At 45.3% G+C, this 25,907-nt stretch overlaps 5 protein-coding genes across 5 annotated transcripts; 1 reads left to right on the top strand and 4 right to left on the bottom strand.

Annotated features, from left to right (window-relative positions):
• Nucleotides 1-2,807: 2,807 nt before the first annotated feature.
• Nucleotides 2,808-3,266, top strand: LACBIDRAFT_326634 (uncharacterized protein; the record flags this gene model as incomplete). Its single annotated transcript, XM_001880492.1, has 2 exons — nucleotides 2,808-2,897; nucleotides 2,949-3,266. The coding sequence occupies 2 exons, from the start codon at nucleotides 2,808-2,810 to the stop codon at nucleotides 3,264-3,266; spliced, it is 408 nt and encodes a 135-aa protein (XP_001880527.1).
• A 2,731-nt stretch (nucleotides 3,267-5,997) lies between these two features.
• On the bottom strand, nucleotides 5,998-7,773 carry LACBIDRAFT_326633 (uncharacterized protein; the record flags this gene model as incomplete). Its single annotated transcript, XM_001880260.1, has 3 exons — nucleotides 5,998-6,156; nucleotides 6,224-6,595; nucleotides 6,658-7,773. 3 exons carry the CDS (start codon nucleotides 7,771-7,773, stop codon nucleotides 5,998-6,000), a joined length of 1,647 nt encoding a protein of 548 aa, XP_001880295.1.
• Nucleotides 7,774-8,886: 1,113 nt separating this feature from the next.
• On the bottom strand, nucleotides 8,887-9,993 carry LACBIDRAFT_326632 (uncharacterized protein; the record flags this gene model as incomplete). Its single annotated transcript, XM_001880259.1, has 4 exons — nucleotides 8,887-9,009; nucleotides 9,054-9,151; nucleotides 9,292-9,760; nucleotides 9,868-9,993. 4 exons carry the CDS (start codon nucleotides 9,991-9,993, stop codon nucleotides 8,887-8,889), a joined length of 816 nt encoding a protein of 271 aa, XP_001880294.1.
• A 771-nt stretch (nucleotides 9,994-10,764) lies between these two features.
• Nucleotides 10,765-12,132, bottom strand: LACBIDRAFT_326631 (uncharacterized protein; the record flags this gene model as incomplete). Its single annotated transcript, XM_001880258.1, has 4 exons — nucleotides 10,765-10,824; nucleotides 11,033-11,395; nucleotides 11,447-11,762; nucleotides 11,831-12,132. 4 exons carry the CDS (start codon nucleotides 12,130-12,132, stop codon nucleotides 10,765-10,767), a joined length of 1,041 nt encoding a protein of 346 aa, XP_001880293.1.
• A 4,508-nt stretch (nucleotides 12,133-16,640) lies between these two features.
• Nucleotides 16,641-16,913, bottom strand: LACBIDRAFT_296625 (uncharacterized protein; the record flags this gene model as incomplete). The annotated part of the gene is made up of 2 exons (XM_001880257.1): nucleotides 16,641-16,656; nucleotides 16,708-16,913. The coding sequence occupies 2 exons, from the start codon at nucleotides 16,911-16,913 to the stop codon at nucleotides 16,641-16,643; spliced, it is 222 nt and encodes a 73-aa protein (XP_001880292.1).
• Between the last annotated feature and the right edge of the window lie 8,994 nt (nucleotides 16,914-25,907).

Here is a 25,907-nt window from a genome sequence, read left to right as displayed (position 1 = left end):
GGGGGTAAGAAATGATGGAGGGACAAAGATGGTTAAAAGTGATAGACAGAAGGTGGTGGGCAGGAGGGAGGAGGTGGTAAACAGGGAGGGAGGGAGAAAGGAGGAGGAAGGTGGTAGGCAGGGAGGGAGGGAGGGAGGATGGAGGTGGTAGACAGGGAGGGAGGGAGGTAAGAGGAGGTAAGGGGAGGGAGTAGTGGGCAGTGTGGGAGGGGGGAGGGAATAGAGGGCAGTGTGGGAGGGGGGAGGGAATAGTGGGCAGTATGGGAGGGGGGAGGAATGGAGATGCTTACTGGATGAAACATAAACCAATGACGGCGACAACATTATCATCGTCGTCGTCGCCCCTCATCAGTCTGCATCGCGTGTTCGCCACGTTGCTCACTGAGATGTGGCCCAGCTCGCTCTTTGGGTCATTCTGGAGTCATGGGGTGCATGGTCGTCGTTTTCGTCCACACTAGTTGTCGTTTACGTCGGCGCTGGTCATCGTTCACCAGTTGTTATGGCCGTCGTTGCTGGGTGGACAGAATCGTTTGTTGGGCGCTGACCGTCGTTTCTGGGTCATTGTCGGTGGGCGGCGTGCCATTCCCTTGGGGGAGGCGTGAGGTGGGGGGTACCAGCTGTCGACCACCCTCTGGCGGAGTGGGCGGTCGACTGTGGTGGGCTTGTGTCAGCTATGTGAGTCGTGATAGAGGTGGTGGTGTGCTCACCATTCAATACACAATGACGACAACAACAATTATGTCGTTGTCGTTGTCGTTGTGTCATTGTTGTCGTCCGTCGTTTGTACGTGTGTAGGAGTTACAATGTCGCTGATTGCGACGTGGGGTCGTTTGTGGCTGGGGCCGTGGGTGTGTGTCGCTCATCGACTTTCGTGGGTGCTGTCCATCAATTTTCGTGGGCGGTAGCCATCGATTCCCCATCGTTGTTTCTGTGGATTGGGTTGTCGAGTTGCTAGGCAGTCATGGTCGTTTGTTCGCGTTGGTCGTCATTCTTCGTTGTGTGTGGTTTCTTGGGCAGTTGTTGTCGTTTTTGGGCTGCCAGGGTTGTTTATGGCAGCGGGGTTGCGTGACCTGGCATGGCGGCGACGTGGTGGTGAGGTGGTCGTTGGTGTTGACGTGGATAGTGGTGTTGTGGGTTGAAGCGAGAAGCAACGTCACCAAGTCACACTAAGTGACGTTGGCCTAAGATCACGTTCTGCATGTAGGACCACGATCTTGCATCGCATTCTCGCGCTCACACTCACCACTGTTTCTATTCAGATTTTGTAGTGTCCATTGTAAAGTTTTGTAGTAGACCCTTTTTTGATTACAGGACTTTTCAGTGTCTGGTTTTTGGGAATACAAAAACTCGAGTGCCTGCATTTTTTATTACAAAACTTTGTACTTAATTGTAGTATTCATTTTTTGGGACTACAGGAATTCATAGTCTCTTCTTGCTTCATTATAAAAGCTTGTCTAGTCCACTTTTAGTCTCCATATCTTAGACCTGCAAAAGTTTCTAGTGTCCACTTTTTCAGACTACAAAGGTGTGTGCTGGTATCTTGTAGTGTCCTTGACTATGAGTAGTTAAATAAGGATATAGTTCAATGTTTCACAGAAGTTGAATTTAGCCACATATAAAAATTTAGTCTCCTTTTTATTCATTAGAAAAGTTTGGACTGTCCACTTTATGGGACAACAAAAATTTGTAGTTTCCTTTTTCATTCATCAGAAAACTTTAAACTCTCCACTCTTTCATCACAAAATTTTGTAGTATCAGCTTTGTGAGCCTACAAAACATTGTAGTCTCCATATCTGAGAACTAGAAAAGTTTCTAGTGTCCACTTTTCTAGACTGCAAAGGTGTGTGCTGGTATCTTCTAGTGTCCTTGACTCCCCCACAAAGAGGTGTCAGAGAATTCAAGCCCCTCAAATAGACAAGTCTTAATCATAATTCTAGGGAGGGTACAGAGACTATAAAAAGGTTATAAAAATTCATCCTCTCCTTTTGATTCATTAGAAAAGCTTGTCCTCTCCACTTTTTCTTTACAAAATTTTGAGTAAGAGTCAAGGACACTACAAGATACCAGCAGACAGCTTTGTAATCTGAAAAAGTAGACACTGGAAACTTTTGTAGGCTCAAAAAATTGGTGCTGCAAAGTTTTGTAATGAAAAAAGTGAACACCACAAGCTTTTGTAATAAAAAAAGAGGAGAATAGAATTTTGTAGTCCCCAAAAGCAAACACTACAAAGTTTTGTAATGAAGAATGCAGATACTCAAATTTTTGTATTCCCAAAATGCAGACACTAGAAATCCATGTATTGAAAAGGGCAAAATTTATAATGGACTTTAAATGGAAATGGTAGGCACTACAGTTTTCGGCGTGAGTGTGATCTGACTTTCGTTGAAGGCAAGGTCACATGCTGTGACTTGTGACGTTACTCCTGTCCTTCAATACCATCAACAATGCCCACTACCGTCGATGACGTCCACCACCATCGATGACGCCCACCACCATCAACAACGCTGACAATGCCACCATTGCCACCATCGTCTCATCATCACTCACAACCACCACCACAGCAACAATGGCCTTGCAACACCGTGGCGCCGCCACCATGAAATGAAACAACGCCACACGACCACAACACAACACAACAATGCAACATAACCACGATGCAACACGACCGAAATGTGGCAACAACAAGGGGTGATGACAGAAGTGTAGCCAGATGACGAACGGCGATGTGTCTCCGTTCGTCGTTGTCAAATTGGTGAGCACCCACTCATCCCCTCCCCCTTTCGTTTTCTGTTGGTTTTCTGACAACAATGCCAGGTGCCACGTTGCCAACAGCGACGTGGCAACCAAACGACAGACGACGAGACTTCGTCGTCCATTGTTCTGTTCTTATCATCACGGTGAGTGCCTTTTTCCTTCTTCCCCAACCAACTCGCTAACAACAAACCAAGCCGCGACACGTCTGCCACGACGTCACCACATCACCACAACCTCATCACCGCGACACACCACGACAACCACACCACAACCACGTCACTACGACGTACCACGACCACGTCACTACAATGTACCACGACCACGTCACTACAACGTACCATGACACTTCGGCACTCTGCCACGTCACACAACCCCCACCACTGCAAACAACCACAGCCGCCCAACAGACGAACAACGACCAGCACACGCCATGGCGCCAGAGCCATGAGCGAGCCAGGCCACCTCACAGTCAGCGACGTGGGAACTATGGGACGCATACGGATGACGAATGATGATTGTCGTCATCGTCATTGTATGATAAATACAGTGAGCATGCCCCGCATCTATCACCACCCACATAGCTAACACAAGTCCAATGCCACAACGACGACGATGGCCAACAATCAACAGACGGACGATGACGAAGACACGCTGAGCGCTGACCACCATCCATTCCCTCATGGCCCATCGCTCCCTCCTCCATTCCCTCACTCCCTCCCCCATTCCCTCACTCCCTCCCCAATTTCCTCCCTCCCCCATTCCCTTCTCCCTCTCCCTCACTCCCTTCCCCATTCCCTTCTCCCTCCCCCTCTCCCCCTCTCCCTCACTGCACACCACTCCCTCCCCCTCTCCATCACTTGCAGCACTCACTCCCCCTCTCTCTCATTGCCTGCCACCCCCTCCCCCCTCTATATCCCCTTCCCCCCTCCCTTACTGCCACCAACCCCCACTGCCTCTCCCTCACTGCCTCCCCTTCTCTTTGTTTCTTTATCTAGTGGTAAATGTAGTAATGTAAATCTATGTAGTTATATATAATACACTGCACCTTTGTCTTGTGCAAGATATTGTTGAAATACTGTTTCAGAATATAGTTTAAGAATATATCTTAGTAATATATCCTGGTTGAAGATATAGCTCAAGAATATATCTTGGTAATATATCCCGGTTCAATATCTTGTTGAATTTATATCTTTGTTCAAGATAAAGTTGAAAGATATAGCTTGAGAATAGATATTGGTAATATATCCTGGGTCAGGATATAATTGAAATATATGTCTTGTGAATATATCCTTGTTGAAGATATAGTTGCAAGATACATACTTGTTCAAGATAAAGTGGAAAGATATATCTTGGTTCAGCATCTAATTAAAATATTCATCATATCGTTAGAAATTATATATCTGGATTCATGATATGGTTGAAAAATAGATCTTGGTTCAGGATTTAGTGGAAAGACATGGTGCATAGAATTTGTTAGAGGAGAATGGAACTTGTTGTCCATGAATTTACAATCAAGAGTCAAGAGAAAGAGGGAGGAAGGCAGGGAGAGAAGAAGAGGAGGAGAGGGAGAAAGGAAGAGAAGGAGAGAAACAACAAAGAACTTGGTGAACTCTTCTCTGTGAAGGTGGGGTGGGAGAGATGGTTGATATCACATGCAGGGGTTTGACTGGCAGAGGATGGTAATACAGATGTGGGTGGGGTATGCAGATAAGGTGAAACTGGAGAGAGAAGAAGAGAAAGATCAAAGAACTCTGTGAACTCTGGTTTTTGAAAGTCAATTGGGAGAGATGGTTGATATCACATGCAAGGATTCATCTGGCAGAGGATGGTGATACAGATGTGGGTGGGGTATGCAGATAAGGTGCAACTGGAGATCTTGGAGCTGAAGTAGAGGAAGAAGTGGAGGGGATTTTTAAGCAGCTAAAAAATTCCACAGTGTGAACTGTATCCATAGTAACACACTTCAAGGTAGCAAGCAAAGTGCAAAATTAGTTCCAGGTGTTTTCAATGGTGTGGCATATTTCTGTGTCACACTTAGAACCATGCACATAAGTCAAGTAATGGCAAGCATAAAGGCAATCATGGAAAATACAAAGAACCCCATGTCATGACATGGTGAACAGAATTTGTTCAAGGAGAATGAAATTTGTTGTCCATAAATTTTCAATCAAGAGTCAAGAGAAAGAGAGGAAGGGAGGGAGAGGAGAAGAGGAGGAGAGGAAGAGAGGAAGAGAAAGAGAGAAACAACAAAGAGCTTGGTAAACTCTTGTCTGTGAAAGTGGGTTGGGAGAGATGTTTGATATCACATGCAGGAGTTTGACTGGCAGGGGATGGTAATACAGATGTTGGTAGGGTATGAAGATAAGGTGCAAGTGGAGAGAGAAAGAGGGAAACAGCAAAGAAATTTATGAACCCTTGTTTTTGAAAGTGGATTGGGAGAGATGTTTGATATCATGTGTGGGGGTTTGGCTAATACAGATGTCGGTGGGGTATGCAGATAAGGTGCAACTGGAGATCTCAGAGCTGAAGTACAGGCAGAAGTGGAGGAGATTTCTAAGCAGCTAAAAAATTCCATAGTGCAAACTGTATCCATAATGTCAAAGCAACTCAGGAATCTTGGACTGAATAGCTTTAAGGTGAATCACACATGTCATTGAGGCCCAAAATTGCTAGAGGAGAATGAATGAATCTGTAATGTGAACTGTATTCATAGTGTGATTGGAAGTGGATGATACTTAAGCAACTCAGGTGGATTCCTGATGCTATTGATGTCCCTTATTGCTGCCTACATACTTGGAGCACAAGCCAGACATAGTCCCAAAACCCCTGGAATTCATTGCAGAATCTTCCAGAATATATACCCCAGACAGCAAAAAAAATCACAAGTTTTTTGCTGGAACTAGGACCCCTGACACCCCTACAGACCAGAAAAATATATCCTTACCACATCTGTTTCACAAAATATATCCTAAGGTCAAGCCAGGGCAAAAATATATTTCTAAGGTGTGACAGTGACATTTCAGGGTCCACTCACCAAAAATATATCCTTACTGCATTTCACTTGCAAAATATATTTTGGGGGTGTGACACAGACATTATAATTTTTGTGTGACATTTCAGGGTCCATGTCTCAAGAATATATTTTAGATTTCAGAGCTTTTTAGGACCCATATATATCTAGAATCTAGATATGGTCCATGACATTTAGTCATGTAACTTATGTGGAGTTTGCATGACTAATAGTCAGTTGGTAGTGGGTGACTGAAGTGCCCATGAACTGATGGTGCAATGCTGAGGAAAGCAAGAGGCAAGGAAGGATGGTTTGATAGAGTTTGGGAAGCAGCCATCAAGTGAGTAGCAGCATGTGAAGATGTGTTTGACAATGTAGCAAACACCGAAGAACTGCTCAAGAGGAAGGTTGAACAGACTTAGAACTATGGGAAAGGAGAGTAGGAGGGCATAAACGAACAATGGGTGTTGTCAACAGGTGCTCAGCGACATCACATGACAAGGGTCTGAACAGAGGTGTATGTGTTGGTGGGGTCTGGAAGGATGAGCCCCCCAACGTTGGAGCAGGGGCCTTGAAAATCATACTACCTGAGGTTAGTGAGATGGGAGACAACTGCATGAACGTCGCTTCGGCATTGATCCTCTTTCCTGTTGGTACTTCTCCTTCTCCTGCTACGCTCTCGACCACATTGACCACTCTCTCCTCAAAATCCAAATTTTTCCAACCTTCCAGATCATCGCCGTGAAGCGAAGCAAAGTTGCATGATGTCTCAGCAGGACCCAGGCTCCAAAGGTTTGATGTTGGAGTGGCCGGAACATGGGTGAGGTCACACTGTTGCACATCATTGACAACAGGCATCCTTCCTTGTCAAACGGGTGTCCTTCATCATCAACCATGGGAATGTCCAGGAATGGTGACGCGTCGGTCTGTATCCGATCGTCTTGTGTATTGCAGCTCAGCTGGCAGGCTCTTGAAGGAGGAAGAGAGGAGGGCATGGGTTTTGGTGGCAACGTGCAGCTCCTGTTTTCAACCATGAGAATGTTCATGAATGGCAATGTCTTTAAATGCTTATTTTGTGAGTTGAGCCACCGTTGACAAGAACTTGAATGAAGATTAGCCGATAAAGGAGTCCAAGAGGGAGCAAATTGATGGAAGGGAGGCGAGAAGGAGCAACATTGTTGGTTTGGGAGAAAAGGTGTAGGAGGGCGTAAGTGAAGAGACCCTGGGTATTGGTAGAGGTCACATGCCGGGGAAGAAGGAGTGATTGGATGAGTGTTGTGGACTGGTGATGATGTAGTACTTGCAATGTCAAATGTGGTTGGCGACGCTGGCTCTTTGGGAGGCAATTGTTCATGTTCAGCCTCCATACCCTTCCTATTCGAATCCACATTCCCCCCCTGCAATGCGTTGAGTCCATTTGAAGGCTCCAATGACACCGTTGGGCACGTCATCGAGTGGTAGTCCAAGTCGTCCATGCAAATGGGGAGGGAAGAGATGGAGTTGATGATTGTGCTGCCGGGATTTGAGTGTGAGGCGTTAAGCATGTGATTGTTGTCGTTGGGCGTATTGTCGTTCTCAGGCAAAGAGTACCGATGCTTGTCACACCCGAAGTCATCCGTTGACAGGGAATGAGCATGAGATTGTGGTTGGGAGAAGGGTCGTCCACCACTGTATGTAGGAGAATGGATGGGGGAGAAGCTTAGGCCATCGGATGATTGCTGACCACATGAAGAGGCTCTGCTCCCCAATGAACTGTAGGCCGATGAACGCGCACACAGCACCTTGGTAACCTTTTTCCCCTCCACTGCAGCTTCCATCGACCTGGTGGCCTGCTTATTGATTCCTGCAGCCTTCGCCTCATCCTTCGAATCTCCCAGTTCAGTCTTCCCACTGGTGTGAACCACAGTCGAGTAGCGGAAGGGCTGAGTGGCAATGGCATGATTCGGCAGTATGAAGACTTTGTGCGGACAAGTTTTGCTAGTAGGTGTTAAGGGCGACTCGAGGTCCATGTTGGAAGGTTGACTGTTCAGCCGAATTTGAGTGAGGCACAATCCAGAACGGATTGGTGAACTTGCCCTCGTGTGGGATTCTGGATGGTCAAGGATGTGTGTGCAAAGCTGGTCGGTAATAAATTGTCTGCAGGGTGCTGTTGACGTGGACCGCAACGCCGTTGACCAAGATGCCGTTCTTGCAGACGCTGTAAGGGGGCTGGTGAACTCTTCTCCCTCAAGTGCATCTTATACTTCCCCAACAGACTTCTCATCAATCCCTACAACCCTCACATTGTCCTTCAAGTCCCCCAGATCCCTCACATCATCAGCATGAGCTAAAGTCGAGCTGCTGCGTCGTGACATTATACTTGGATCCTATCTAAGATTCACCTACCATGAAATAGAGCACAAAGAGGTTCTAGAGTAAACACCCAATGCAGGGAGAAGAATTGCATTACTACTAAAGGGTTTTAGAAACACATAATGGATTTATTGTGAAAACTCATGTTTATACAAGAAATACAGAAAAGACGACTTAGACGCCTAAACGGCATGTCTGAAACATTGAAAGACTAAACTACGCCTAGGCAGTAAACGTACGAAGACTCAGCATGGCTCACGGCCACTCAGAAAATTATGTACAGCAGTTCCCGCGTACGCATCAAAGACTGATGCGTCTGAACATCACAGGTACAAACATGAGAAAAAGACACATTCTTTTATATGAAATATAATAAGAAGCTCCAGACAATTAAGAAAGACATTTGAAAACACCTTTGGAGTGTCTACCGACCTCCGTAATGAAAAGACGAGCCAAGACAAGGCATTTTAATTAAAAACTCGGGAACAACGGAAGACCAAAGACTATTGGTAAACACATACGCATGCGCATCAACGCATCAGGAAACGTTAATCATTTTGTGATGTCATCTGTCAAACCGGTAAACCGGGCCATAGAAACAAACACGCGAGATCATGCCAAGCTAAGAATAGCTATGTGACAGGTGTTCCGTGAGCTTAATGAAACTGTGTGGGTCTTCTACCAACAACAAGTGAGCTGGCGAACATTCAGACACCGTTGTCACACTGGTGTGCGATCAAGCGTCAGCTTTGGTCAGTTCTCACGGATACTTAGCGGAGATCGTCAATGCTTCGGAGATCCGTTGCACGATCCTTGCTCCTTCTCAGGAAATCCTTGAGAAGGTAGTAAACGTGAGAAGATGGATAAGGCTGCTGTTTAGTAGCCAAACACCTCTGTGAGAGTATTCAGCAGCTTTAACTAAACTCAAAGCACTTACTATACTTCCGTAAGAATGTGATACAACGCTATTCCTGACACGGAGTACACGCAGTGGTGGTTTGAAGAATAGAAAAAAGGTGACATTACATAGTGTGACTAGAAGTATGTAACATAAGTTGAATTGTGTGCTTGCGTAAGCAAGTGCTAAACCTATAACAAAATATAAACTAACAGTTCATGAAGTGGGAATTATACGATAAGTAAGACATCCGTCACAGAGCCCCCCTAATTCCCACTTAAGGAATCGAACGGAGTGGGAAAGTTGATATCAGCGATGTGTTTGCCATGCCAAGGGTCCGGGAATGCAAGTAAGAGCTCGTCGACTTCCGAAAAATGAGTCGCAGTAATGTGTACAGTTGGACGACGTGCCCTGTGATTCGTGCTGTGCAAGTAAGACTTCCAACCCTTTCGTGTCAAGGGTTTAGCTGTTCCGCACTCAAGTGCTTTTGCAATGTTGTGGAAAATTGAGTCGCAACCCGCAGTCCATTCACCGCTCCAGTGGTGGCAGAAATCCTCCATGACGTCTGTTGTAGGGAAGAGCCATCGATGGTGCTCCGGGTTCTCCGCTGATACGAAGCCATGTACAAGATTCTCTTCCTGTGCTGATATTTGATCATGAAATAAGGGGTCGTCGAAGAAGGGTGAGGAGGCTACCGTGCCACGGTGATGAACTGTTACTTGAGTGGACGGCCCATCCATGAACCTCTGAACTAAGGTAGGGCCACCGAAGCGTTTCGCTATCCAAGCAGTAGGTCCCCCCATGCTAATCAGGGCGCAGGCATGAGGGCGACGAAGAATATCCACAAGCTTACCCATGTACTGGTCTCGGAAAGCTGTTCTTCTTGGAATCTGGCTTTGTATGTCCGCTTGGTGAGTTCCGCCAGATCTGCAGGCAGAATGGGCTTGAAGGATTTTAGATCCCCAGTTCTCGTGGCCATGACGAAACACATGTTGCGAGCGATTGCAAGATCGAGGAGGTGACGTATATGTAAGACTTCTGGATCAATCACAGCCCAATATTTCATCCGCGTGAGCATCCGAGTGGTGCCTACCACTTATATGATAAAACCTAAGCACCTGCCTGCACAGTCATTTAAATCTGGCCAACTAAAATTATGATATGAGAAATCTTGGCTACAGAAATGAAATGTATATCATTGTAGTGCCAGTCAATTTCATTGCTTTATTTCATTTATCCCAGTTCCATTTCATTATTTCTCTAAGCTGATATTATTACTATATCATTACTTTCCTAGGCCAATATCATTACCATTTCATATCTATACCAGGCCAATATTATTACTATATCATTAGTTCCCTAGGCCAATATCATTACCATTTCATATCTATACCAGGCCGATATTATTAATATATCATTACTTCCCTAGGCCAATCTCATTACCATTTCATATCTATACTGGGCTGATCTTATTACTATACCATAGCCTAATATCATTTCATTACTTGCTTGTGTATCTCTTGCCAAACACAAATACAAACACTGCATGTCGGGTGCTTGACACTCCACCAGTTTCTCATATTGAGAGTGATCTAGTAATTCAGCCGCTTTCATTGAATCTCGTATTACTATTTCATTATTGTTCCCAGCCATTTCTTTGCCCATTTCATCAGAAATCCAACATGCTTTCATTCAGTGACATTCCCGGTGCCTTTCATTGCACACTTATGATTGATTCCATACACTCTCATCACGTGACAGGGTTGCACAGCAAAAAAGGAATGTAATGAGAAACACAACCGGCATGAGTCTACAGTATGTACCAGCAGAAGTACTAGTGAAGCTACGTTAGTGTATGTTCTATTCAACGAGAGGGGGACAGCAGCCGTCACCACCTATTCAACCTAAACAACATCTAAAATGGCGGTGAGAATAGAGAAACACAACGAAAATGTTAGGCCGTACTTTTTGCCCTTGCCGGCATCCAGATTACCATCATCACGTCCTCATTTTTTAACTTGAGGAACAGGCTTGACCTTCTTATAAATCTGGTCAACTACCCACTGAACATCACGAACAGCAGACCACGCGCGCGAGGAGTTGGTCTCTGCAGATAATGCCTTGATCCACCATGAGAGGGCTACTACAATGGTATAGAGCCCTGCCGATCCACCTTTATGGAGTTGGCGCCAGTCCTCAGTAGCTGGTACCACATAGTTGAAGGAAGTGTCATCATTGAGTCTCCAATCCGGTTGAATGGCGATCCACCAAGCCATAAAGGAAGACCCATAGGAATCGGGGTTGACTTCGCGTGGCGTGTCCTTCTTCTTGCTTTTGATCCACGACGCAACCTCATCAGGACGTGAGGTGGTCGGTAATTTCTAAAAGGCAAGGTCAGTAAGCATAGACAAATGAAAGAAAAATGAACTTACCCCAGTAGCCGTATTTATCGCCTTGAACAGAAAGAGGGTGTCTATGAGCTTCTGCCATGCCCCTTCCTTTGAAACGTCACACAAGTATTTTGACATGTTAACATCACACATCCAGGTCGGGGCAGGAATTGCGTCATGGGCCCTTGAATCAGCGTTGACGTCCATTGGCTCTCCCCCATTGTCGAGTGAGCCTGCCAGAATGGCGCCAGATGCTACCTGGGACGCGGAAGTCGGTTCAGGTAGGATGGCAGGTGCAGAGGCTGGGTCACGATGGGACTTGTTGACGCCGGCGTGATGGGTGCAGCAGCTGTTGAGGCTGCAAGTGTAGAAATGACACGTATGTCGTCAGCGGAGAAAGAGGTGGAGGACGAAACAGGTGTGGACGTGGCGTGTGCCAAAAGCAGAGAATTCTGGTCATCTGTGGGGCATTTATTGGAAGCTGTGGAGGCAGCAGGAGGTGAAGACACTGCCAAAGCTGGTCCAGAGGGTTCAGAGAGCACAGCAGGCTCAACTAGAGATTGAGTTGGGGAAAATGGAGCAGAGACGACTGGTTTGATGGAAGGGAGCTGCGTCGTCGCGAGGTGTGTCATCAATGATTGGCTCAGCGGTCGGTCCCGTGGAAGCCGGCATGTCCGGTCCTTGTAGTCTCGCCGAAGTTCTTGTGGGTTTGCAATGCCCCTTTTCATTCTTTTTTGCCGCTTCTTTCTTATCGCCCACTTTCTCGTTGACGGAGCTCTTCAACCCCTCCATTGGAAACCTCTTTTTGACTTTGCACACGCAGCAATTCTTGGTTTCTTGCAATATTCCAGTACTTTATAGTGCCCCACCCATTCCTGCAGGAATCCACAGGAATCCACTGGAGTCCGCAGGAATCCGCAGGAATGGGACAGGAATCCGCAGGAATGGGACAGGAATCCACAGGAATGGAACCGGAATCTGGTGAATTTACACTAATATACACTTCTGCCTACTTCTCTTACACTAATATACACTTTTTCTTACTGTCATTTAGTTATCCTCATCATCCTGGACTTCTTCATCCAAACCCAAGTTATCCTCCTCACCTTCTGCTGGTTTCTTCATCTGCTTCCTTTTTGCTAGATACATTTACACTAATATGCACTTCTTCACACTGACTTAAAGGGTATGAACACTTTCTTATAACATTTATATATTAAAACTCAAATCTACATCTAATTTACTATTTTCTAAGTTAAATGAAGGGGCAGGAAGAGAGGGAGGGGAGGGAGGGACAGCATTTATATATTAAAACTCAAATTTACATCTAATTTACTATTTTCTAAGTTAAATGAAGGGGCAGGAAGGGAAGGAAGGGAGGGCATTTATATATTAAAACTCAAATCTACATTCAATTTACTAGTTTCTAAGTTAAATGAAGGGGCAGGCACAAGGGGCAAACGGCGTTTGTTGCCTGGTAAAAATGTGATAAAATGCAGATAACTATGTTAAATCTTTGATTTCACATTTATAACAAAAAATTGGAGTTAAAAAAGATTAATCATTACTGCAAGTTTTTTGCTGCAGGAAGGTGATGTTGAAGATGTAAAATATTTATCAGTCTTTTGCAAGCTGAGTAAAATGAATTTCCTACAAAAAATGTCCTCCTGGTAAAGAGATAAAAAAAAGTCATGAGCAATAATGCTGATAAGGAGAAGTAAAATACCCATTACCTGTTTTTTGAGTGACAGATGTTCAATAAAATAGTTCACCTATTCAACTCAAAATTTCTGTCAGGGGAATGAGTAACAAAAACAAAAAGTAATTGCTTTGCAAAAAACATAAAGTATGGCATCTGTCTATTTGTGGAATAAACATTTAATAAGCATTGCTAAGGGTTTAGATTAAAATTTTATTGCTCATGATCTTTGAAGGAATGACTGGTAAATATTATACATTGTCGCCGCGGTAAGAAGATAAAGATCGATCTCATTTTGCCGGACTTTTTTTTATCTCTTTACCAGGAGGACATTTTTTGTAGGAAATTCATTTTACTCAGCTTGCAAAAGACTGATAAATATTTTACATCTTCAACATCACCTTCCTGCAGCAAAAAACTTACAGTAATGATTAATCTTTTTTAACTCCAATTTTTTGTTATAAATGTGACATCAAAGATTTAACATAGTTATCTGCATTTTATCACATTTTTACCAGGCGACGAACGCCGTTTGCCCCTTGTGAGGAAGGGAGGGAGGGAAGGAGGAAGGGAGGGAGGGAAGGAGGAAGGGAGGAAGGGGGGAGGAAGGAAGGGGGGAGGAAGGGAGGGAGGGAGGGAGGGAGGAAGGGAGGGAGGGAGGGAGGAAGGAAGGGGGGAGGAAGGAAGGGGGGAGGAAGGAAGGGAGGAGGGACAGGCAATGGTGTGGGGCAGGCCCTGGGGAGGGGAAGGAAGGGGAGAGAGTGGTGGGGACTAATGGTACCCACGTTGCGTCGTCTCGTTCCTATGTCGCGTTGTTGTCGTCGCGTTGTCGTCTCGTACCCACATTGCGTCGTCGTCGTGTTGTCGTCGTCGTGTTGTCGTCGCGTTGTCGCGTCACGTCGTTGTCGCGTTCTCGTCATTGCGTCGTACCCACGTCGTGTCGTCGTCGTCGCGTTGTCGTGTCATCGTCGTCGCGTCGTACCCTCGTCGAGTCGTTGTCGTTGTCGTCGCATTGTCATGTCGTCGCGTTGTTGCCTCGTACCCACTTCGCGTCATCGTCGTCGTCACGTTGTTGCCTCGTACCCACGGCGCGTTGTCGTCGTCGCGTTGTCGCCTCGTACCCACGTCGTTGAAGGGGGCGCCTGTGGATCGGCCACGTCGTTGTCGTGGGCGCTCGTGGATTGTCGTGGTGCCGCCTTGCTGGCGGTGGTCGCTTCTGTTTGTTGCTGGTTTGGTCGTGGCCGTTGTTGGGTCGTGTGGTGTCGTTGTCGTTGTCGTTGTTGCCAACGTGGGTGGTGGGAGGGAATGGAAGTGGGGAGACAAGGATGGTTGGTGGTGGCTGAGAGGAAAGGGTGTTGCAACTATTTGGTAACATTGCCTTTGTTTGGTAACAGAACTAAAATAAACAAACAAAGGACCAGATTCCGTTACATTCCGTTCCTGTGCATTCCGCGGATCATTCCGGTGTCAATTCCGGAATGCCCAAATTCCGCCGGAATGGTAAGGCACCGGAATGATGAAAATGGCAGGCCTCCCTGCCAAATTTCATTCCTCCGGAATCCACCGGAATCCGCAGGAATGACCGGAATCCTGCAGGAATTAGGGGGGCACTGATAAGACCTCTTCCACTATGGTATCAAAGCCTGTGGATTGCATCGTCAGTTTGGGGCTGGTCAACGGCTCTGTTTCAATTGTTGATTCGCGTGAAGATTGAGCTGTAGTGTTTGTAACAGGGGGTAGGGCAGTGACAGTAACGTTCGATGTTGCTGGTTTAGAAGTCGACTGGTAGCTGCCAATTATATGATGTAGTTATGGCAGCTGCCATAAAAAAACTTGATCAGCTACCATGAATGAATGAAATGCATTTTCATTCATTCACGGCAACTGTTTCATTCAAGATAATTCATTCTGTTTCATTCCTTCCTGGCGACGATTTCATTCATTCCTGGCAGTGATTTCATTCATTTCATTTCATTCATTCACGGCACCTGTTTCATTCAAGATAATTCATTCTGTTTCATTCCTTCCTGGCAATGATTTCATTCATTTCATTTCATTCATTCACGGCAACTACTTCATTTTTTATTTCATTCCACCACGGCAACTGTTTCACTCATTGCTTTACAGTGGTTGTGCTCACTGTTGGTGACGACGTTGGGCACTGTTTTCAGGGTCCAGGGCGCATTTCCAAATAAGGAAATATGCGCTTTTTCCAAATGAAAAATAGCAATAAAATAGGGGAAAAATCAGAAAAGAATGGGGGATGGTGCTCACTGTTAGTGATGACATCAGGGACTGTTTTCAGGGTCCAGGGTGCATTGCCAAATATGGTAGAATAGCTGGAAAATAGCCAAAAAATCAGAAAAAAATGGGGGATGGTGCTTACTGTTGGTGATGACATTGGGGTTGTTTTCAGGGTCCAGGGTGCATTGCCAAAATAAGGTAATATATCCAAAAAATAGCCAAAAAATCTGGAAAAAAATGGCAGGGTGGTGCTCACTGGTGGTGATTACATTGGGGTTGTTTTCAGGGTAGAGCACATTTCCAAATATGGTAATATATCCAAAAATAGCCAGAAAATAGCAGAAAAATTGGAAAAAACATATGAATGGTGTACAGAACATCAGGCACTACCTTCAGGGTCCATCCCAAAAGGGAAATATGACCTGGTTTGACTAAAAGTGAAGAAAAGCAAGATGAGAATGATTTTACCTATCAGGGTCCATGTAATGGGATGTTGGGATGTTGGTCACATGACCCATTACCAAAAATGGTCAAAAATGAAAGTTGTAGCCCTACACTGTAGCTTCCTGAATCTGTTTGAATTATGTTCTGAAGTGCTCCCATTGTGGAGATATGAGGTTAAGGAATTTCAAAAGCATTGGGTTTTTTTTTGTTTTTTGTGTTTTTCTCCATGAAAACAAAACCAAATAACATGATTTCAGTATATTTAGAAAGCTAAAAGAAAGGGCTACAATTATTGTATCACAGGAAAAATGACCAAAAAAGGAAGGTGATGCCCTACAGATATAGACTACCAAGTTTACTAATAGACTACAAAAAAGTCGGACTTAGACTACATAGTTTACTGATACACTATAAAAGACTACAAAAGTCAAAATTAGACTACAAAGTTTACTGATACATACAAAAGACTACAAAAGTTTATAAAATAATATTTGTGTAGCACTTCAATATATTAGAATTTTAATCTATAGAACTGTTCTAAGCAGAAAGTTGTGAGGTTATTACAGAACAAAATATAATAATCAATTGACTACATTAGACTTAGAATAAATATGATAGGCATGAAGTCACATAGCTAAGGATCCACTTCTGTCAATGATTGCCTACCCGCGGTTACCGTCCTTGACCCATCTTTGAGTTTGCAAGTCCACATGGCTGCTAAGATGACAACTTCTTCTTGTAGCTTCTGGGATGAAGTGGGGTTGTACTGGATGACAAAAATATATTTGAGTTGGCCATAAAAAGTGTTGAGCGGCAGCACTGTATTTCATTTAGACCTTGCATGAATATCTACATATGATTCAAACTAAAAGAAAATGAGCACCAAACTCAGAGTTGCAAATACTGTAATACACACCTGTGCAAAACTTCCATCATGCGAGTCCTCAGAAACTTTGCAGAGCAAAGATGATGACTGGCTGTATCACCCTCATCAGAGTCAACACATTGAACCTTAGCCCACTCTGTGATTGTAGCTGTCTTTACATGCTTTCTAATTTGGGTTACTGGAGTTGAGTAACGAGTTGCTAGAGCAGCACAGATGCTATTCAAAACACCTGGCATTGCAACCCTTGATGGTGGAAGTCAGATGTATGTCGGATCTATCAAGGTGGAGTAATTATCCAAGAGCATATGTCCCAGAGAAGAGAACCTACATGACAGATGGGAGTACATGCTGGGAACTGAACCATGAGGCACTTGAAGAGCAAGCTCACCTGCAGCATCATAAATGCCCTTGATTTGAGTGAGTTGAGCATCTTTCACAACAAAGTGATCTAGAGCCGCATATGGAAAGCGACAGCTGCACGTCAGTCACCCACTGACAACTGACTATTAGTCTTGCAAACTCCATGAATACTACAGGACTAAATGTCAGGGTGTATATCTATATTGTATATATTGTGGGCTTGTATATCTCCACTTTTACCTAAATATATTTTATTGTCCAATGTCACACTAAATATACTTCTATGTGTCACACACCCCAAAATATATTTCCTCACTGGAATGGACTCCAAATATATTTCCTATGGCTGGACCCTGAATTGTGACTGTCACAATGTAGAAATATATTTCTTGTCTGGGATGGACTTGGGATATATTTTGCAGCTAGGGTTGACTAAGAATATATTTTTTCAGCCACAAGGGGTGTCTGGGGTCCTATATTTAAGAGAAAAACTTGGGATTATTTTAATATAGGGGATAGGGGATTTACCTATTATTTTGTAGGCAGAATACCCTCATTGGGATGTTTGTTGACAGATATGTACCAATAGGTTTGACCCATGTGTAGTATATGCATTGATGTGCACACTATTTCCTAATTGGGAAAAGCGTTACACTTTTTTCTGCCACACCTGATGTAAGGCACAGTGCACATTTGGGTGGGTAACTGTTTCCCATGCTTGTTGGGATAGAAGAGTTAATGGCTAGCATGGTGTGGTCATTGTTAGTGATGATGTGCACAGTATTTCCTAATTGGGCCATTTTCTAATTAAGAAAAGTGTTAAGCTTTTTTCTGACAAACCTGATGTCAGGCACAGTGCACATTTAGGTTGGGAACTCTTTCCCACGCTTTTTGGGCCAGAAGAGTTAATGGCTAGCATGGTGTAATTAAGAAAAGCATTACACTTTTTTCTGACAGACCTGATGTCAGGCACAGTGCGCATTTGGGTGGGGAATTATTTCCCACACTTTTTGGGCCAGAAGAGTTAATGGCTAGCAGGGTGTTGTCATTGTTAATGACAATGTTCGCATATTTCCCAATTGGGAAAGTCATTACATAATATCACTTTGGTTTGTAGTGTCTGCTTTTTTCATTACAACACTTTGTAGTGTCCGCTTTATTGATTAGAAAATTGTGTAGTATCCACTTTTTTCATTACAACACTTTGTAGTGTCCGCTTTATTCATTAGAAAATTGTGTAGTGTCCGATTTTTTCATTATAACACTTCGTAGTGTCCGCTTTATTGATTAGAAAATTGTGTAGTGTCCACTTTTTTCATTAAAACACTTTGTATCTACAAAGGGTTGCAATGACAAAAGCAGACACTACACAATTTTCTATTAGGGATGTTCAAAGCTGGGCGCAGCTCACAGACGCATCTCGCAGCACGCATAAGAATTCAGCCTAGGCTGTAAGAATTGACCAAAATGTGGTGGATTAATCCAAGTTTGCCTATTTCACAGACACTGGCTTCACCCAGTATTCCCAAAAGTCTGGGTTCCATTCTGGTAGGGAAACCCAGAAAAAAATGGGTTTTTTCTGCCCACAAATGTTTGATATATACAATTCAAGCAATGAAATGTATTTCTGTGTGGTTCTGCTTTATATATATATTTCCGCAGGGTTCTTCTCATCAAACATGTTTCCCGTGAGTTATTATTAGCTCGACAGGTAGATTCCATCAAATTTGGTGTCATCTCCGTCAATACACCTTCCGTTGCATTGATACACCATCAATGACAGCTGCCGTATGTCTTCTTCATGTCAATAACAGCTGCCGTATGTCTTCTCCATGTCACTACTCATTTAATATGTTTTTCCGTAGTCTTATGTTTTTATTTTAGTCAATTTTTGTTCTTGTTCTTCGGCGTTCCCTTGCGTCCCCCATTCGTCACAGCATCAAGAAATCACAAACAAATCATGCGCGTCCGCCATTTGTTTCGTACGTTATCTTGGCTCCCTCGTTGATATCATTTTTCCTCCCAGCGCCGAAGGGCAAAGATAAACGTTATGTTGTTGTGTGAATCTGACGACGATGACGAGCGTCAGGACATATCGATCCCACAATCTCGGACCATCCGCATCTCTAAGAATGGACTTCGCCTCCTTCAAACCCCTCTTTCCCCCCAAAAAGCTGCATCTGCTTCTCGTTGCAGTCCGTCCCCTCAGTATGAGTGGAATCCAAGTACCAAGTACGACAACATAGAAGGGGAACCCAATGAATTGGATGGGGACCAAAGTTCAACCGTAGCCGAGAAGGTCACGGCTAAACGGTATCCAACATCAGTAAGGTCCATCACATGTCCGTCGCATCTGGGAAGAATATACCTCAAATCGGCAACAGCTCTGTGACCAGAGGGTAACCTCAAATTGGCAACAGCTCCTGAGACCTTCAGAAAGGAGAACGGTATGTACCTTCTAATGTGGTTCATCGTGCTGAAACTTATTACTTTCTGTGACTTAGGTACTGTAACATGGATTTTGTCTTACTGTCCGCCCTCGCTCCACTCCTCGTCGCTTCAGTCTTCATCTCTTACGACATCGCTTGCCAATTCAAGCTTGGCTTTGAAACACAAATGCCGAAGTTACCAAACCATCTACACATTCCCTCAGATGTTAAGCTGGACTGGGGTATCCCCAAGTGTCATTGCCCCATGCACAAGGTGCCTTGCCAGGCACCCCACTCCCTGAATTTCAAGCCTGGCGTAGGCCGCACTGATGGTGAGGGGATTGAACGGAGCTGGGCCGAGATGAACCGCGTTGCGAATAGTACGAAGGAAATGGGTCCCAGGTCACGGCATGACACGCTCGATGACCACTTCGAGCACCACAACTTCAGGAAGTGTGTTTCACTTGGTAAGGCATTCACGCACTTAATCATCAATCACACAGTGACTATCTTTCCAGGAAGGACATTGCATTCCCGCTTGACGCTCGCAACGCCTGAACAAAAACATCAACAAGTTATCTTTGATGACTTTTCATCATCACTCAAGGAGAATGGGCTGGAGGACAAATGGTTAAAGAGGGTCTTGGAGTGGGAGAAAGACTCAAAGAAACCAAATCCGTATATTTCTGAGGTAACCCGTATGTTTTTTTTACCATATCTTATTAAATGGATGATCAACTGATTGTTGTCAGATGCCTCCCAAGACGAAGTGAAGAAACAACTGCTCAAGGAAGAAAAGCGTGCAGTGAGAACTGGCGTGCCTCAGCTGCACAATACCGGGCCTACGGGCTTCATCTCAATGGGTCTGGTTGTCGAGGAATCCCAGTGAGTCATTTGTTCCATAATTTCTACAAATATTTTCACTAATACCCATCTAGACGCCGTATTATTTGGGATTCCAGGCACTCGGCTGAACTCACGACCATCAAAGATAATGAGCTGCAACGCCATTGTCTGCTTCTTCTATGCCACATCAAGCAGTTCCGTAACCTGCAGGCCATCTACATGCCAGCTGCCACCATAATGCTGAGTGAGGACAAGGCATCCCAGCAGGCTCTACCTGAAGCGAACCGCAGGTCTTCGGAAGCCGAATATCAACTTCTCTGGCTTCCATCGTCGCTTCCCGCTGACCATCATCAACACAACTGCAACGCGAACCTGGTCAAGATCGAGGTCAAATTGTGTGAGGCGCAATGTTACGACGCACTTGACAAGATACACAGTTTGCAACGTGGGCGGTTATCTTTCATCGGGTTTCACAACCGGAATGTTTGCGGACAAAATCCCAACACCAGGGTGAAGGACACCCTCGATCGACTTGAGGACAAGACGAAAGCTATGGCGGTGAAATATATGGCGGCAAGAGATGCACTGCTGGCATTACAGGGTCCGGGCAGTTGGGAAAAAGAATTGTGGCCACTGGTGCATGGGGATCTGACAACGCCGGATGGACAAGAGATCAGCATCGAGATTCCGGGCTACACGGTCGGCCCTGATGGTCGGACGTTATTGAAGAAGAAGCGAACGGCAGAACGGTTGAATTTGGGGCAAGGAAGGAAGACCGTTTCATGGATCTGGACCACAACAGCAGCGGTTGGTGATGGCAATGACGCCGTGCTTCATGAAGGTAAGGTGCCGTCAATAGACTGTCATTTTCACTCATGCATTGATTTCCAGCAGTATGGATTGAATGGGCCAAAGCCTGTGCTCAGTCCTTGCACTGGACAGAAGAAGTCCACTTACTTAAAGAAGAGATGTGGAGGGTTCGGAAAACCCTAGAGTGGAAAGCAGCATGGTGGGATGATCGGCAGATGGGATAGGATGCTTTAGATGAGCCAACACGGGAAGGAGTGCAGGCGTATGTGAGCCGGCAGGCGAGCATTCAAAGAGCCCTGCATGAGCGTTTTACACGCCTGTGGGACAAGCCATGGACACCTTTAGTGAGCACGGATGAATCTAATGAAGGCCCGGGATATATTATTGACCCTGTTCTTGAATCCCTGGCAGAGGGTGACGAGGAGTAGTCTTTTTTTCGCTCTAGTTAAATATATTTTGCTATTTACAAGTGTTTACTTCTAAGGCTATAACATCCAAGACATGTGCTTCCAATCCATCGATTTCTCCCCCCCCCGACGGAGGCGGAAAGCATTGAAAGACAAGTATTACTACTCCAACATATATCCGGTATATTTTATACAATTTCTACAGTGGAGGAATGAGTGGGAGAGACGAAATACCATCAGAGCTTCAAAATGAGAGATTGTTTGATGGTGTTTATTTCTAAGGCTACGACATCCAACATGTGTCTCTCCAATCCATCAATTCCCCCCCGACGGAGGCGGAAAGTGGTGGAGAACAAGTGTTAATATGCCAACATATATCTGGTATATTTTATACAACTTCTATAACGGAGGATTGAGTGAGAGACATGAAAAACCATCAGAGCTCCAAAATGGGAGATTGTTTGATGGTGTTTACACTGATGCCTGAACAGAAAAACAACAGAAAGATGAAATATCATTTGGATTCCAGAAAGGGAGATAACTTTCAACCATCTATATACAGGGCAATGGAAATACAGTAAAATGAGAGACCTGAATGGCCTGCATAAACCCAGGCTGGGTATATCCACTCCCTGTGTTATAGGGGAAACTGCATTGATCCAGGAAATAAGGCATAGGCCTGCAGCCATGGGTGAAGAATAGGCAACGGCACGGGTACTCCCGCGGGTACTGCTTAACCTCCCTGTACCTGTACCTGAGAGGGTATATACCCTCGTACCCGTTGGTCTGGAAGGACGGGTTGTGACGGGTCTGGGAGGGTACGGGTATCCCGTACGGGATTCATCAGTATGCGAGTCGGTCACGAAATATGTACATTATCAACGTGACTTGTATCAAACGACTACTGTAAACCTCGGTAGGTCTTACCAAGGACTTCACCAAGCCTATCAAGCTCCAATTTCCCCACTATTTCGTCAAGCATGGCCACTGCCTCCACATCTTCATTCCTCACAAGCCCAGCAAGACTCCAAGAACCGACACAGAGGAGGGCGCGGGTTGACTGCGCGGAAAGGCGACTGCGGGTATGAGAGAGGATGAGCTGCCCACAGCTGAAAAGCCGCTCGACTTCAACCGAGGTAGCTGGCAAAAAAGATTAGTAAAAACGTAGTGAGATACTGTATTGTGAGCTGACCTGGGATGGAAAGATAATTCAGTGCCATACGATACAGCTGGGGATATATGTTGCGCTTTTCATACCACCAGAGCAGGGGCTTCGAAACTCTTTCAGTCGGGGTGTTCAGGTAGAGGTGGAATTCATCGGTAACGGATCTCGATCTTGAGGTCTTCTTATAAGCTGGCAGGTTATCGAACATGTTCTTTGAGGCCTGGCAACTTTGTTAGCGGAATGAGATGCAAGAATTGTGCATAGTACATACCTTCTCCTCCTCTGATGATGATTCTCCACTCATCAAGTCGTCGTCGTCGTCATCCAGCTCGATGTTCTTGTATGTTCTGTTGTATTCGTCACGCGCAAGTGCTTCAGCAGTTTCAATCCATTCCAATGGCCAGCCGGCAGCGTGGAAGTAGTCGAGTTTGTGTGAAGGATGAAGAACTAGCAATATAACGATCAGCGTTCAATGTTGCGGTACCTAACAAGCAGAACGTACTCATTGCAATCCGATATACCTCGACATGATCCGTTAGTGAGTAATAGCGATTAAGTGTCTTCTTTGCGAGGGTAAGCGCGTATCGAATGGCGGGGTGCGTTTTGCTGGTTGGTCGAGTTTGTTCCGTGAATTCTTTGTCGATGTGGTCCATGGCCGGGATGACAGCAGCGAGGTTGGGTGTTCCACGCGAGAAGAATTCTGTCCCATCCTTCAGAATCTAAATGAAAGACGAGCGTGAAGGAAGAAGACAAGGAAAGTCAGGCTCCGTGTGTGAATTGTCTTGTTAATGTCACGTTACCATCAATGTGTTTGACAACTCTTTCACCAGACCCCACTCCTCATCGTTCAGCTCAAATTTGCGCAAGTCGTTCTTCAAGTCCGAGGTAACTATTTTGATTGCTTCCTTGTATTCGAGCGCAAAATTGAGCATATTGTAGGTTGAATTCCACCGGGTACGGACGTCGCGGGGCATGATCCTCACGGATTGTTCCAACTCTTCAAGGCAAGACTTCCAGGCCGGCAGCAGAATCGTGGTCGAATTTACGAGCGCGAAAGCGAGTTTACGAAGCTACAGTGGTTTTGTTAGCTGGGTAAGTCTTCTGTCAAGATACACATGCCTTAACGAGAACACGGCTGACTGGGCGGATATGTACTTTCAGCTCCTCCCGCTCATCTTCAGACAGCTCTTCGACTTCGTCAACCCAGCCGTTGTCGTCCTCATCGTTCTCAGCTCCATCCTCATCATTGTTGGCCTCGTCTTGCTGGGCCATCGTAAGTTCTTCTTGGTCGATGTCGCTGGCAAGGTCTAATAACTCTTTTTCGGCTGCTGATAGCTCGTTTCTAGCATCTCCATCACCATCGTTTGGATTTTTCGAATTGGGTGTGATGTCGAACTGCCGAAGTAACGATTTTGCGACAAGGTTCAAGATATGAGTGAAGCATCGCGTGCGGTTGACTGTCCAATACGACGGTATCTGGTCTACAAGGTTGTCACTGAGGGTATCCATGTTGGTGGCATTGTCTGCAGTGAGGGCGAGGATCTGACATTTGGTCAGACTTATATGGGGTGCGTAAATCTTCCCCCTTCCACCTTACCTTATGTTCAATGCCAAATTCTTCTAGGATCTCCTTGAATGCGAGTGCCATGTTCAGTCCTGAGTGCGACTATCCGAACATTCAGTGCAACCCCATCAAGAAGAAACACAGGACTTACTTTGGGTAGCTCAACAACATCGAGGACAATGGCTATCGGCACCCCCTTCACCTCAAACTGACCGATGAGTGCCATGTAGGCAATATGGTTGGGTGAGGTCCAGCAGTCTGTAATCAAGTTGATTAGTCCATCATATTCCTGGTAAGTTGTAAGTTCTTTTCTCTCTTCGCGACGAGCTATTGACAATTACCTGTAGCATCTTTCCGATTCTTTCACGCGTCCTCCCAAAAACCAGCTTCACATCTCGTGAGACTGTCGAGGCCGATGGGATATAATGGCCCGGCCGACCCGTCTTCATTAAGTTTAGAAAACCTCGGTCTTCGACGATCTTGAATGGGCGGTTACTTTCCGACACCCATCGCACAATTTCGGCTCTGTTAAAAATCAGCAAGGCTCGAAGGATAAGGTAAGTAGCCCCACTTTGTCTGGGTTTTTGTATGCTGACGATGTGAATAAGTCACAGCTCCTTTACCTTTCCTCTCGAAACTAGCTGTGATTGAGCCGCTCTTTGCGAACGGTTTTACAATTGCCTTCCGTGCTTCTGAAGCGTCCCGACACTCAGAAGCAGCAGCCCAAACTTTGCTACCCCAACAATTCTTGATGTGCTTGATTAGGTTGCCCGTTGAAGACTTGTCCTTCGTGTCAAGGAAGCGACGCGCCGTGTATTGGCAGGAGACTGCCGCGCATTTGAAGGCATGACATCGACGTCCGCTAACGTACTCGATTCCAACAACTGGCTCATAAAAAGCATAGGCGGGTGACTTCCAGTCCTTGCTCATGCGCTCTAAATGTTTGTAAGTGATATTCTTTTTGGCTTTGCCTCTCGTGCTAACCTAATTCTGCATCGGAATCCTCAGCAGCCTTCTCACCCTCAGTGTTATCATCGTCGTCCTCATCGTCAGTTATATCAATCACGGTTGCCTTTTGGTTTTGCCTCTTCGCCGCCGGAGCCGAAGCTATGCAGGGTTAGCCTCATGGTGAGATTTCGTGCTATAAGCGACTTACCGCCGTCTGATGGTGCTGCCTTTTTCTTCTTCGGGCTTAGAAGCTTGGTAGCTTTCCGTTTCAGTTTCTTGAGGCCATCAGTGGCCTTCTGAGTGATTGATTTTGATGACTTCGTGCTGGACTTCGATGACTGGGCGTCGCCAGCTGATTTCGTAGGTGCCATAAAGGGCTTGACTTTTTTCAGCTTCTGTTTATTTATCCAACATTGGGATCAAAACTCTAAAACTACAAGTATATAGTTTTAGCATATCCCAGCCTCGTATGTACCATAAAAAGTATCACAGGTCTGGTGGGTCACGGGTTCAAAAATCCTGACCCTTACCCATACCTGCCAGTACCCGTACCCGCAACCCGCACGGGATACCCTTACCCGTGCTGTTCCCTAGTGAAGAATTAGCTTATATAAGGTAGATTTCGAAGTCCGCCCAGTGTGCGTGTCACACCTGATTCAAATCCGATAACCTGGACTCCTTTCTTGTCAATTATCTTTGCT

The sequence above is a fragment of the Laccaria bicolor genome, genomic scaffold, assembly GCF_000143565.1.
Source record: "Laccaria bicolor S238N-H82 LACBIscaffold_10 genomic scaffold, whole genome shotgun sequence".
Classification (NCBI taxonomy): domain Eukaryota; kingdom Fungi; phylum Basidiomycota; class Agaricomycetes; order Agaricales; family Hydnangiaceae; genus Laccaria; species Laccaria bicolor.
The sequence above is the reverse complement of the archived record's forward strand: the minus strand, read 5'-3'. Positions and strand labels throughout refer to the sequence as shown.